Source organism: Zalophus californianus, chromosome 15, assembly GCF_009762305.2.
Source record: "Zalophus californianus isolate mZalCal1 chromosome 15, mZalCal1.pri.v2, whole genome shotgun sequence".
In the NCBI taxonomy this organism is placed as follows: Eukaryota; Metazoa; Chordata; class Mammalia; order Carnivora; family Otariidae; genus Zalophus; species Zalophus californianus.
Genome location: NC_045609.1, coordinates 73259761 through 73274761, shown reverse-complemented (window position 1 = coordinate 73274761; position 15001 = coordinate 73259761). Strand labels below are relative to the sequence as shown.

At 36.2% G+C, this 15001-nt stretch overlaps 1 protein-coding gene across 1 annotated transcript in view; it reads right to left on the bottom strand.

Annotated features, from left to right (window-relative positions):
• ATRNL1 (attractin like 1) overlaps positions 1-15001 on the bottom strand; it is an 891320-nt gene that overhangs the window by 531292 nt on the left and 345027 nt on the right. Inside the window, 2 exon segments of the mRNA XM_027596871.2 lie at positions 1637-1794; positions 3871-3949. Of these exon segments, the coding sequence (XP_027452672.2) occupies positions 1637-1794; positions 3871-3949 (237 nt within the window).

Below are 15001 nucleotides of genomic sequence, written 5' to 3'. Positions count from 1 at the left end.
AGGAAGCCTGACACGGGGCTCGATCCCAGGACCCAGAAATCATGACCCAAGCCAAAAGCAGACACTTAAATGACAGTCACCCAGGCACCCCTTAAAGATTTTAAAACATAATGACCTAGCACAGGGCTTGGTACATAGGAAATTTCAATAAACTAATTTGAATTCAATCTAATCAAATAATCAGTCATAAAAGAATGAATATATGAACAAATGCCAACATTACAACATATAGGCTTTTTTTTCACAAAAGCATAAATTAAGAACACAAAGCCTGACTAATTCAAGATAGAAAGAACATCCTAAATGTTTCCTAGCAGTAAATCTAAAGCCTTTAGCAGCCTATCACTAAACACAATAAAAAACGAAATATACTTTAATAAAAAAAGGAAAGAAATATACAACATCTATATGTAGCATAAAGAAATCAACAGTGAGAGGTAGTGGGTCTTAAAGAACTGTTAAGTACTGCTTACCCTATATTTTTAATGAAGTTTAAATTATGTTCAGTATATAATAAAGCAAAAATGAGATTCTAAACAAAGCAAATAATTTCAAGTACTGCTGTAAGAACAGTATCTAACCCTCAGATGAAGTATACAATTGATCAGAAAACCCAAACAATGTGGTTATCTGAAGTTTTGATGCATTTCTTAGAATATAATTTCATTAAAAAATTAGTACATTTTTTGGTTGATTCAGTATCATTAGTATGAACATTTTTAATAAAGACATTCATTATCGTCGCTGCCGTGATCAGGGGACCACACTTTGAGGACCACTAAACTAGAAATACAAGGCAATCGAGTTTCACAACCTGAATGTAGGACAGATAATCTGTTGGCTGTGTGACTGAGAGTTTTCACTGTTGGGCCATAAGGAAATGAAGTGTTAAAGCAGCAAGTGTGTCCCCCTCCACTAGATTTTGCCCAAAAAAAAGGAAAATTAAAGGAAAAAGGGAGAGACATGCTGCCTGGGTCAGGGGGCAGCTGTGCTATTTTAAACCTGGAATCTGGTTGTGTCATCCTTTGGAGTCCCTGGGGAATACTCAAGCACATTTTTCCATGGCTCTCATAACTATGAGAGGTGTCAAAAGCCTGGACATAGAGACTGAGAAGATCTGCTGTCCAGTGCAAAGCCCAGTCTCAAGAAATAGCCAGTTTTTACCCCTTTCCTGGATACCAGGCCTCAAACTTACCACCCATACTTTAATCAGGCAAAAGCCCTCCCTTTGAGTTAATATAACAAAGGAGAAAGCCATCTACTTTTGACCTATCTTCTATCTATGCTGGGTCTTAAACTTCAAGACCACATAGATAAACCTTCTGAACTTGGATTCTGTTCTCCTAGTCTTAGTCAGAGTATAAACTAGGTGAAATAATATTGCTCCTCTGGCACTCCATTTTTACCCAAAAAGAAAACTGTAATTAACATTAAACCAGCAGATTTTGAACAGTCAAAAAATAAACAACACATTCATCATTAGACATTCAATGTACCCTTTTTATCAGGGGTCAATACCTGTTTCATGTTGTTCAAAACAGAAATCTTATCCATATCATTACTTCGAACAAAAACAGCATTGTTTTTGTAAAGAAAATATTCAGTGGTCATTATGTGAAATACTATTAACACTTACCTGTATTTTAATAGGCCAGGAAAAGTTGCTGACGTACACATAGAATGTAATGTTAGGATTGCTTCTAAAGTTAAATTTTTCATAGGAAAAACTATCTCTGTATTCCTTTATATTAGTTTTGGAAACTATAGGAGTCTCCTCCCCGGATATTGTTCCAGCTAAAATGTAAATAAGAATAACAAATTTTTAAAACTCCTATTAGGAAAAAAGGATCTTTTTGAACTTAAAAATATATATTATATTTACTTAATTTTTAGAACTGTATGTATAAAAACATAATTATCAAAATAAACTTGTTCACTATTTAGAGTAACAAACGAGAAATAAAATTCATCATAAATGTAATGGATTTGTATAAAAATTATTTTTTTAAATGATACCACTGATTAAGTGCTATGTACTAGTCACTGGTGTAGAGATTTTATATTCTTTTCTAATAACAGTTTTATCCCAGAGGTATTCCATCTCTATTTTTCAAATTGAAATCTGACCCTCAGAAAGATTAAAACACTTGCCTTAAGTTTATAGCTACTGAATGGTAAATTCCTCTTTGGAACTCAGGTATATATTAGCTCCAAACACTGAGTTCCTTCTATTTACTACTCCACAGAGCCTCTCAAAACAAATCAGGACATATTTCACATGTCTCAATCCAATTAAAAAATGGAAAAGAAATCAATTTATTTGTCTTAACCACAAATTGAACCATCACTACTTTGAATAAATTGAAAGGAGTTTACAATTTAAAACATAAGCTAAATGTCTAATTAGTTAAACACATATTGCATACTCAATAAATATTTACTGAAATTGACCAACTGGAACAAAACATTTCCAACAATCTTACTAAGCCTTCCACCTTAAAAAACAGTAAAAGTATTTAGAATTAATATACTGAGCAACTGAATTAATTTCTAACTCATCACCTATTCCAAAATTACGTGGGATGTTGTTTTAAAAGGCAGACTTCCTGACCCCATCTCCTAACCTGATAAATCAAAATTTCTGAGATTTAGTTCTGGGAATCTGAAAGTTATGAGCAATTTCATCCATTAAAAAAAAATTACCATTCTAAATTAATTACAAAGGTTTTATATATTTTTATTAACAAATTTTAAAAATCTTCTAGAGTCAATTTATTGTGCCAAAGTAAATTTCAAATTAATAGTACAAGTTTTCATGAATTCCTTTCTTTAAAATGATTTTATTTTTAAGTAATCTCTACACCCAACATGGGAATCAAACTTACAACCCTAAAATCAAGAAATAAATGTTCTACCGACTGAGCCAGCCCAGTGTTCCATCATGAATTCTTAATTAATGAAGCTCAAAATGCCAAGATTTTACTATATGTTTGGCACCATAGTAAAAAAATGTCTATATAGTTGCCCAAACTTCTCATTCTTTAACATATGGAATTTAGGTTCTAGAACTGCAAAGACCTCATCATTCTTGAATTCTACATCTCCACGAGTCTACATATTAAAATGGCATAATGACTTGATTTTCAGAAATCAAATATGGATATCTAAGAATCCACATATTTTCTTTAAAGAAGATTCCAACACTTTTATGCAAGAGTATATCTTTGATATAGAAAATAAAAGCCAACAAAATTTCCTAAGATGTAAATACAAAAAAGTGAGCATACTTCTTCATAATCCAGCATAGTTTGATTTCATCTTGGTTACATTTTTTAAAAGTCAAAAACGTCAACTTATAAACCTTATTATGGAAGACATATTAAGTATAGGGGTTTTTTCCAACTTTCTCTCAGCACTGAAGCTGACAAAGGGAATAGTACATTTCTAAGCTTGAAAGTAATAGAAGACATGTTAATTTATCAGCATGCACAGAATTTCATAGTTTTCTATCAATATTAAGGTTAATAATTAAATTTATAACTTCAATAGTGAATCAAATAACTGAAATCTCAGTCCCTAGTCATTAAAGAAGTAATATCTTAATTAAAATCATAGCAATTCATAACACTACCATTTTAAAAAATTATGTGGTGTACAATATTTGTTATGCATCTAATTTTAAATGAATAAGGGACAAAGTTGACAAAGGAAAGAAACTTCATTAACAATGCTACTTATTATTTTTACCTGAATCAGAACAATGACATTTTTTAAAAAATTTCAATTATTTGAATTAACAATAAAAAGCCACGTTAGAACACGTTCCATAAACAAACATGTGAAAGACATGCGACAACAAAATCCTCTTACCTGTTGAACCAACGGACCATGTAATGTTGAGATTAAAGTTGTTTGATGCATTAATCGAAATATCCAAATTTTTGTTTGACTACCAAGAAAGAAAATATTAGGGTTAAAAAATCAAATTACACTAAATAATGTATTGTGTTTTAATTATGCCCATGCTATATTTCACAGACTCTATACATTTTGTCAGTATTCAACTAGGTGTAGATGTCAGTTATACTTTTTTAATGAAAACATATAGGTGATAAATTCAAAGGTAGTTTAAAGTTCCTATTTATCCTCCTTACTATAATCCAGCCTTCTGTATGTAAACCAGAGGCTGTTGTAATTCATTATTTGTATTTTGATTCTCTTTGCTTACCCGTAGTTAATAGTTAAATGATACAGGTTTAGGTTAGTCCAAAGTAATTTTATAGCAATGTGAGATTATTGTTTTGTTGAAAGATTTCTTCTCAGATGCATATTGTATTATTATACAAACATTTCTGTATTGAAAAAATATATATATATATGATACACAAACTAGAACTCTCAGGTAAAAATGAGTTAGAATTAAATCTACTGTCAAAACGTAGGAAATGTATACATAATTAAGGTACCTATTTATTATTTTTTTTACGTAGGATAAGTAGGAAGCCCTGATCACGAATCTATATTAATTTCAGTAATTGTTCCAAGTTGAATTTCATTTTAGTTATAAATTATATTTATATAATTAGATATAATGATGTTACAAGCATTCTTAGTGGCATCTCTCATGACAGTTTAGCATCCTACACTTTCAAAGAAAATGTGTGTGGGGGGGTGGAAGATGGCAGAGGAGTACGACCCTATTCTAACCAGTCCCCAGAATTGAGCTGGATATCTACCAAACCACTCTGAATACCCACAAAATCAGCCTGAGATGTAAGAAGATAGATCTGTATCTCTACAAACAGAATATCACAGGTGGTTGGTTTCAAGGTACAAAGCGGGGAGCTGTGATTCTGCGGGCAGACATCGGAGCATAAATGGCAGCAGGAGGGAGCCTGGCCGTGGGGATCCTACACCACCGGTGAGCGATAGCCTCCTGCGCTGGGGACCCGGCAAAGACTCGCAGACTGGTAGCGGCGGGGAAAGGATTTTAGGGCAGCCCCCTGGAGGGAAACTCAGAGCAGCGGGCCTGCATGTGCAAACTGGGGGTGGCTGGCGGTTTTAGAAGCACAAAGGGCAGAGACATGCCCCCACATGGAGACAAGGACTGGGAGCATGGCTGAGGGGCAACAACCCAGGACCCTACAGTTTATAGCAACACAGACAGAAACAGAGATAGTGTGGCCTGGAGAGCTCACTGAAGAACAGACTGAAATCTCTCTGCTCTGAGGCAGAGGGCTGGAAATGGTCTCTTCTGCTCTTTCGGAAGAGACACAGCTCTGACAGGGAGAGCCGCCAGAGAACAAAAGCCGCAAAAAAACGGTTTTCACTGAGCACATCCCCTGCCACAGGGGTCAGGGAAATTCTGCCCAAACAGGGTTACCTGAGTAACAGCACTGCAGGCCCCTCCCCCAGAAGGCAAGCTGGGAAAACAAGAGGCCAGCAACCCTAAGGTCCCTAGAAAACAGGTGCATCTTGCTTGGGTTGTGGTCAATAATTAGGACTCTATACATTCCCTCAACCACCCCTCAACAGAATGACTAGGAGGAGGAACCCCCAAAATAGGAAAGACTCAGAGACTATGACTTATGCCACAGATTTACAAATAGATTAAGATACAACCAAGATGTCGGATATGGAATTCAGGATAGCAATTATGAAGACAATAGCTAGAATGGAGAAATCAATTAATGGCAACATAGAGTCTCTAAAGGCAGAAATGAAAGCTGAATTGGCAGAACTTAAAAATGTTATCAATGAGACCCAATCTAATATAGATAATCTAACAGCTAGGGTAAGCGAGACAGAAGAACGAATTAGTAACCTCAAAGACAAAGTGATAGACAAAAAGGGAAAAGAGACAAGGGAAAAACAACTCAGAATCCATGAAAATAGAATCAGAGAAATAAGTGACACCATGGAACGTTCCAATGTCAGAATTATTGGAAATCCCGGGGGGGGGGGGCGGGTGGAGAGAGAGAGAGGATTAGAAGATGTATTTGAGCAAATCGAAGCTGAGAACTCCCCTAATCTGGGGAATGAAACAAACATTCGCGTCCTAGAGGCAGAGAGGACCCCTCCCAAGATCAAGGAAAACAGGCCAACACCACAGCATGTAATAGTAAAACTCACAAATCTCAGAACCAAGGAAATCATCTTAAGGGCAGTTAGGGAGAAGAGATTCCTTATGTACAGAGGGAGGAACATCAGAATAACGTCAGACCTATCCACAGAGACCTGGCAAGCCAGAAAGGCCTGGCAAGACAAATTCAGGGTACTAAACGAGAAGAACACACAGCCAAGAATACTTTATCTGGCAAGGCTGTCATTTAGAATGGATGGAGGGACACAGAGCTTCCAAGTCCAGCAAAAACTGAAAGAATAGGTGACCACTAAGCCGGCCCAGGGTTGCAGATTGGATAAAACAAACAGTACCCATCCATATGCTGTCTACAAGAGACTCATTTTGAACCTAAATATACATCCAGACTGAAAGTGAAGGGATGGAGATCCATCTTCCATACCAGCGGAACTCAAAAGAAAGCTGGGGTAGCAATTCTTATATCAAACAAATTAGATTTTAAACTAAAGACTGTAGTTAGAGACAGAGAAGGACACTATATCATTCTTAAAGGGTCTATCCAACAAGAAGATCTAAAAATTGTAAATATCTACAGCGCAACATAGGAGCAGTCAACTACATAAGCCAACTGTTAACCACAATAGTCATATTGATAACAATACGTTAATTGTAGGAGACCTCAATCAATCTGTCTATTGCTGAGACCACTCTCAGCAATAGACAGATCATCTAAGCAGAAAATCAACAAAGAAACAAGAGCTTTGAATGACACACTGGACCAGATGGACCTCATAGATATATACAGAACATTCTACCCTAAAACAACAGAACACTCATTCTTCTTGAGAGCACATGGAACTTTCTCCAGAATAGACCACATACTGGGTCGCAAATCAGGTCTCAACCAATACAAAGAGATTGAGATTATTCCCTGCATATTCTCAGACCATAATGTTTTAAAACTGGAACTCAATCACAAGAAAAAATTTGGAAGAAATTCAAACACTTGGAAGCTAAAGACCACTCTGTTCAAGAATGTTTGGGTCAACCAGGAAATCAAAGAAGAACTTAAACAATTCGTGGAAACCAACGAGAATGAAAACACATCGGTCCAAAACCTACAGGATACAACAAAAGCGGGCCTAAGGGGGAAATACATAGCCATCCAACCCTCACTCAAAAAAATAGAAAAATCCCGAATTCACCAACTAACTCTACACCTTAAAGAACTAGAGAAAAAGCAACAAACGATGCCTAAGCCAGGCATTAGAAGAGAAATAATTAAGATTAGAGCAGAGATCAATGAATTAGAAACCAGAAACACAGTGGATCAGATCAACGAAACTAGAAGTTGGTTCTCTGAAAGAATTAATAAGATCGATAAACCACTGGCCAGACTATCCAAAAGAAAAGAGAAAAGACCCAAATTAATAAAATTATGAATGAAAGGGGAGAGATCACAACTAACACCAAGGAAATAGAAATAATTATTGAGAAATTATTATCAACAATTATATGCCAATAAACTGAGCAACCTGGAAGAAATGGATGCCTTCCTATAAACCTATAAACTCCCAAGGTTGAAACAGGAAGAAACTGACAACCTGAATAGACCAATAACCAGTAACGAGATTGAAGCAGTGATCAAAAACCTCCCAAAAAACAAGAGTCCAGGGCTTGATGGATTCCCTGGGGAATTCTACCAACCATTCAATAAAGAAATAATACCTATTCTCCTGCAGCTGTTTAAAAAAACAGAAACAGAAGGAAAGCTTCCAGACTCATTCTATGAGGCCAGCATTACCTTAATCCCCAAACCATCATACCCCACTTTCAACGATGGATAAAATATTCAAAAAGAAAATCAATAAGGAAAACATGGACTTGAACAACACTACAAAACACATGTGCTTAGCAGACAGAGAAACAAAATTCCACATAACAGCATCAGAATCCACATTCTGTTCATATGTGTGTGGGATAGACTCCAAAATATATCACGTTAGGACACAAAACAAGTCTTAACAAATTTAAGAAGACTGAAAACATATCAGTTATCTTTTCTGACCACAGCGGAATGAAACTATGAATCAATAGCAGGAGGAAAATTTGAAAGTTAAAAAATCTGTAGAAATCTAACAACATATTTCTGAACAATGGATCAAAAAAGAAATCAAAGGGGAAATCAGAAAATATCTTGAGACAAAATAAAAAGAAAAAATTATATACCAAAACTAACGGGATACAACAAAACCAGTACAAAGAGAAAATTAGAACTAACAAATGACTACATTAAAAAAGAAGAGAGCTCTCGGGGTGCCTGGGTGGCTCAGTTGGTTAAATGTCTGCCTTCCACTCAGGTCATGATCCCAGGGTCCTGGGATCCAGCCCTACGTTGGGTTCCCTGCTCAGCGGGCAGTATGCTCCTCCCTCTCCCTCTGCTCCTCCCTTCCCCCCTCCATGCTCTCTGTCTGAAATAAATAAATAAATAAAATCATAAAAAAAACAAAGCTCTGCACTAAACAACCTCACCTTACACCTCAATTCAAAACAGAACAAACTATGTTCAAAGCTACCAAAAAGAAGTAAATATTAAAGATTAATGCAGAGATAAATAAAGAGTAGAAAATGAGAAAAATCAACAAAATACGAGGTTTTTTAAAAAGTAATCAAAATCAACACAACCTTTAGCAAGACTAAGACAAGAGAGACGACTTAAAATAAGTAAAATCATAAATGAAATATTACAATCTATGCTACAGAAAAAAAAGGGATTGAGAGAGACTAATAAGACTAATGATATATCAACAAACTGGATAACCTAAACAGAATCAATAAATCTTTTTTAAATTTTATTATGTTAATCACCATATATTACATCATTAGTTTTTGATGTAGTGTTCCATGATTCCTTGTTTGTGTATAACACCCAGTGCTCCATTCAATACGTACCCTCTTTAATACCCATCACCAGGCTAATGCACGCCCCACCCCCCTCCCCTCTAGAACCCTCAGTTTGTTTCTCAGAGTCCATAGTCTCTCATGGTTCATCTCACCCTCCGATTTCCCCTCCTTCATTTTTCCTTTCCTACTATCTTCTTTTTTTTTAACATATAATGTATTATTTGTCTCAGAGGTACAGGTCTGTGATTCAACAGTCTTGCACAATTCACAGCGCTCACCATAGCACATACCCTCCCCAATGTCTATCACCCAGCCATCCCATCCCTCCCACCCCTCACCACTCCAGCAACCCTCAGTTTGTTTCCTGAGATTAAGAATTCTTCATATCAGTGAGATCATATGATACATGTCTTTCTCTCATTGACTTATTTTGCTCAGCATAATACCCTCCAGTTCCATCCACGTCATTGCAAATGGCAAGATCTCCTTCATTTTGATGGCTGCATAATATTCCATTGAATATATATACCACTTCTTTATCCATTCATCTGTTGATGGACATCCTGGCTCTTTACATAGTTTGCCTATTGTGGACATTGCTGCTATAAACATTGGGGTGCACGTACCCCTTCAGATCACTACATTTGTATCTTTGGGGTAAATACCCAGTAATGCAATTGCAGAGTCATAGGGTAGCTCTATTTTCAACTGTTTGAGGAACCTTCATACTGTTTTCCAGAGTGGCTGCACCAGCTTGCATTCCCACCAACAGTGTAGGGAGGGTTCCCCTTTCTCTGCAACCTTGCCGACATCTGTCATTTCCTGACTTGTTAATTTTAGCCATTCTGACTGGTGTGAGGTGGTATCTAATTGAGGTTTTGATTTGGATTTCCCTGATGCTGACCGATGGTTGAGCGAAATCAATAATTCTTAAAATCATACAAATTACCAAGCCAGAATCATGAAGAAATAGAAAATATGAACAGAAAAATAACATGCATGGAAATTGAGTAATCAGAAACCTCCCAACAAAAAAAACTCAAAAACAAATGGTTTCACTGGTTAATTCTAGCAGGCATTTAAAAAATTAATATCAATCCTTCTCAAATTCTTTCTAAAAACTACAGAGAAGACAATACTTCCCAAGTCATTTTATGAGGCCAGAAATAATCTGATACCAAAGCCAGACAATGACAGTACAAGAAATAAAAACTCTAGGCCAATAACACTCATGAACACAGTTGCAAAAATCCTCAACAAATACTAGCAAATTGAATTCAACAGTACGTTAAAAGGATCATTCACCATGATAAAGTAAGATTTATCCTGGGGATGAAAAGATAGGTCAACATACATAAATCAACTAGTATGATACACTACATTTAAAGAATGAAGAATAAAAATCATAAGCATTTCAATACAGAAAGCATTTGGCAAAATTAATCACCCTTCATGATAAAAACTCTCAACAAATGAGCTATAAAAGGAATGTACCCCAATAAATTAAGGGCCATAACTGACAAGCCCAAGTAAACATCATACTCAATATAGAAATATTGAAAACTTTTCCTCTATGATCAGGAATAAGATAAGGACGCCAACTCTCACCACTTCTATTTAACAAAGTATTGGAGATTGTAGCAAAAGCAATTAAGTAAGAGAAATAAATTAAAGGCATCCAAGTCAAAAAGGAAGATGTATAATAATGTGTATTTGCAGATGACATAATCTTATATGTAGAAAAACCTGAACACTGTGTTCACATACACACACACACACACACACACACACACACACACACACAAGCCTGTTAGAACTAATAAATTCAGTGAAGTTTCAGGATACAAAATGAACATTAAAAAATCAGTTTTATTTCTATACACTAACAGTAAATTGTGTTAAAAGAATGTTAAGAAAACTGCCCCTTTTGGCACCTGGGTGGCTCAGTTGTTAAGCGTCTGCCTTCGGCTCAGGTCATGATCCCAGGGTCCTGGGATCGAGCCCCACATTGGGCTCCCTGCTCCACGGGAAGCCTGCTTCTCCCTCTCTCCCTCCCCGTGCTTGTATTCCCTCTCTCGCTCTCTCTCTCTGTCAAATAAATAAATAAAAATATTTAAAAAAAAGAAAAAGAAAAGAAAACAATCCCATTTATAATAGTATCAAAAAGAAGAAAATACTTACGAATAAACTTAACCAAGGAGATGAAAGATATACACTGAAAATTATACAACATTGATAAAAGAAAGAAGACACAAATAATGAAAAGATATCCTGTGTTCTCAGATTGGGAAATTTAATATTGTTTAAATGTCCATGTTACTTAAAAGAATCTATAAATTCAATATTATCTCATCAAATTCCTAGTGGCATTTTTTACAGAAATAAAAAAAATTATCTTAAAATACATATAGAATCATAAAAGGCCTCAAAAAGCCAAAGCATTCCTGAGAAAGAACAAAGCTGGAGGTATTACACTGCCTGATTTCAAAATACATTACAAAGTCATAGTAATTAAAAATAGGGTACTTGCATAAAGATAGGCATATGGTCCAGCATAATAGAGAGCCCAGAAATAAAACCACACATATATGGTTAAGTAATCTTCAATAAGGATGCCAAGAATACACAATGAGGAAAGGATAGTCTCTTCAAAAAATGATGTTGGGAACACTGGATATCCACAAGAAAAGAGTGAAATTGGATCCTTATTTTCTTAGTCCACTAGGACTGCTATAAGAAAAACACCATAGACTACGGCAGGGGGAGTGGCTACAAAGAGCAGAATTTTACTTCTCACATAACTGGAGGCTGGGAATTCCAAGATAAAGGAGCTGGAAAAGTTGGTATCTGTTGAGGTCAATTTCCTAAACTTAATGGACAAGCCTCTTCTTGCTGTGTGTCCACATGGCAAAAGGAGGTGAGGGAACTCTCAAGGGCCACTTTTAATCCCATTAATGAGGGCCCCACTCTCATGACCTAATTATCTCGCAAATATCCCATCTCTAAATACCATCACATTAAGCATTAGGATTTAACATATGATTCTGGGGGAATACAAACATATATACAGAGCACTAAGTGAATTAAAGAGACTGTGTAGGAGACATGTCTAGCAAGAAGTTGCTGTGGCCAAGGTCAAAGAGGTTGCTGCCTATGTTGTCCTTTAGGATTTTGATGGATTCCTGTTCCACACTCGGGTCTTTCATCCATTTTGAGTCTATTTTTGTGTATATGGTATAAGAAAATGGTCCAGTTTCATTCTTCTGCATGTGGCTGTCCAATTTTCCAAACACCATTTGTGGAAGAGACTGTCTTTTTTCCACTGGATATTCTTTCCTGTTTTGTCAAAGATTAGTGACCATAGTGTTGAGGGTCCATTTCTGGGTTCTCTATTCTGTTCCATTGATCTATGTGTCTGTTATTGTGCCAGGACCATACTGTCTTGACGATTACAGCTTTGTAACAGAGCTTGAAATGTGGAATTGTGATGCCACCAGCTTTGGTTTTCTTTTTCACCATTCCTTTGGCTATTTGGGATCTTTTCTGGTTTCACACAAATTTTAAGATTATTTGTTACAGCTCTGTGAAAAAAGTTGATGGTATTTTGATAGGCATTGATTGAATGTATAGATCACTCTAGATAGCATAGACATTTTCACAATATTTGTTCTTCCAATCCATGAGCATGGAATGTTTTTCCATTTCTTTGTGTCTTTCTCAATTTCCTTCATGATTGTTCTATAGTTTTCAGAGTATGGATACTTTGCCTTTTTGATTAGGTTTATTCCTAGGTATCTTATGGTTTTGGGTACAGTTATAAATGGGATCGACTCTAATTTCTCTTTGTTCTGTCTCATTGTTAGTGTATAGAAATGCAACTGATTTCTGTGCATTGATTTTATCTCCTGCCACTTTGCTGAATTCCTGTATGAGTTCTAGCAATTTTGGGGTGGAGTCTTTTGGGTTTTCCACATAGAGTACCATGTCATCTGCAAAGAGTGAGAGTTTGACTTCTTTCTTGTCAATTCGGATGACTTTTATTTCTTTCTGTTGTCTGATTGCTGAGGCTAGGACTTCTAGTACTATATTGAACAACAGTGGTGAGAGTGGACATTCCTCCCACGTTCCTGACCTCAAGGGAAAAGTTTTTCCCATTGAGAATGATATTCACTGTGAGCTTTTTGTATATGGCTTTTATGATATTGAGATATGTTCCCTCTATCCTTACACTTTGAAGAGTTTTAATCAAGAAAGGATGCTGTACTTTGTCAAATGCTTTTTAATGCATCTATTGAGAAGATGGTTCTTGTCCTTTCTTTTATTAATGTAGAGTATCACATTGATTAATTTGAGGATGTTGAGTCACTCTTGTAATCCCGGAATATATCCCACTCGGTCATGGTGAATAATCCTTTTAATGTATTATTAGATCCTATTAGCTAATATCTTGATGAAAATGAACTATTGGGCTTCATCAAGATAAAAAGCTTTTGCACAGCAAAGGAAACAGTCAACAAAACCAAAAGACAACCAACAGAATGGGAGAAGATATTTGCAAATGACATATCAGATAAAGGGCTGGTATCTAAAATCTATAAAGAATTTATCAAACTCAACACCCAAAGAACAAATAATCCAATCAAGAAATGGGGAGAAGACATGAACAGATATTTCTCCAAAGAAGACGTACAAATGGCCAACACACACATGAAAAAATGTTCAACATCACTTGGCATCAGGAAAATACAAATCAAAACCACAATGAGATACCACCACACACCAGTCAGAATGGCTAAAATTAACCACTCAGTAAGTGACAGATGTTGGTGAGGATGCGGAGAAAGGGAAACCCTCTTACACTGTTGGTGGGAATGTAAGCTGGTGCAGCCACTCTGAAAAACAGTATGGAGGCTCCTCAAAAGGTTGAGAATAGAGCTACTCTACAACCCAGCAATTGCACTACTGAGTATTTACCCCAAAGATACAAATGTAGTGATCCAAAGGGGCACCTGCACCCCAGTGTTTATAGTAGCAATGTCCACAATAGCCAAACTATGGAAAGATCCCAGATGTCCATCAACAGATTAATGGATAAAGAAGATTTGGTATATATATATATATATATATATATATATATATATAATGGAATATTACTCAACTGTCAAAAAAATGAAATCTTGCCATTTGCAACAAGGAAGATGGAACTAGAGGATATTATGCTAAGCAAAATAAATCAATCAGAGAAAGACAATTACCATATTATCTCATTCATATGTGGAATTTAAGACACAAAACAGATGATCATGGGGGAAAGGGAGGGAAAAATAAAACAAGATAAAAGCAGAGAGGGAGACAAACCAAGAAACTCTTAATCATGGGAAACAAATTAAGGGTTGCTAGAGGGGAGGGGGTAGGGGATGGGGTAACTGGGTTATGGGCATTAAGGAGGGCATGTAATGATCCCTGGGTATTATATGAGACTGATGAATCACTGACCTCTACCTCTAAAACTAATTATACACTGTATATTAGTTAATTGAATTTAAATTTTTAAAAAAGACACAGGTTGAAAAAGAGCCCATAGTGGAAACTTAGGGGGAGTAGGACAAATAGAGACAAGTACTCTCCAGTTAGCCTTTTAATGAATGATTTATAAATTTAGAAAAAGTTAAAAAAGAGAGAGAGAGACTGTGTAAAAAGATGGTATCGGAGTAGGAGGACCCTAGGCTCATCTCTTCCTATGAACACTACTAGATAACTATCGAATCATCCTAAATCCTGCAGAAATTGACATGAAGACTGACAGAACAAACTCCACAACTAAAAGGAGAAAGGGGCCACATCAAAGAAGGTAGGAGGTGTGTAGATGTGGTTTAGGGGAGAAATGGATCATGGGTGCTGTGGAAGGCGGGGATCTATGGTCATGGAGAAGGGCAAGAGAGAGAGAGAGAAGCACACAGGGAAACACACAAGAACATTTCCCCAAAGCCACTGCCTTGGAAAATGAGGAGGGCT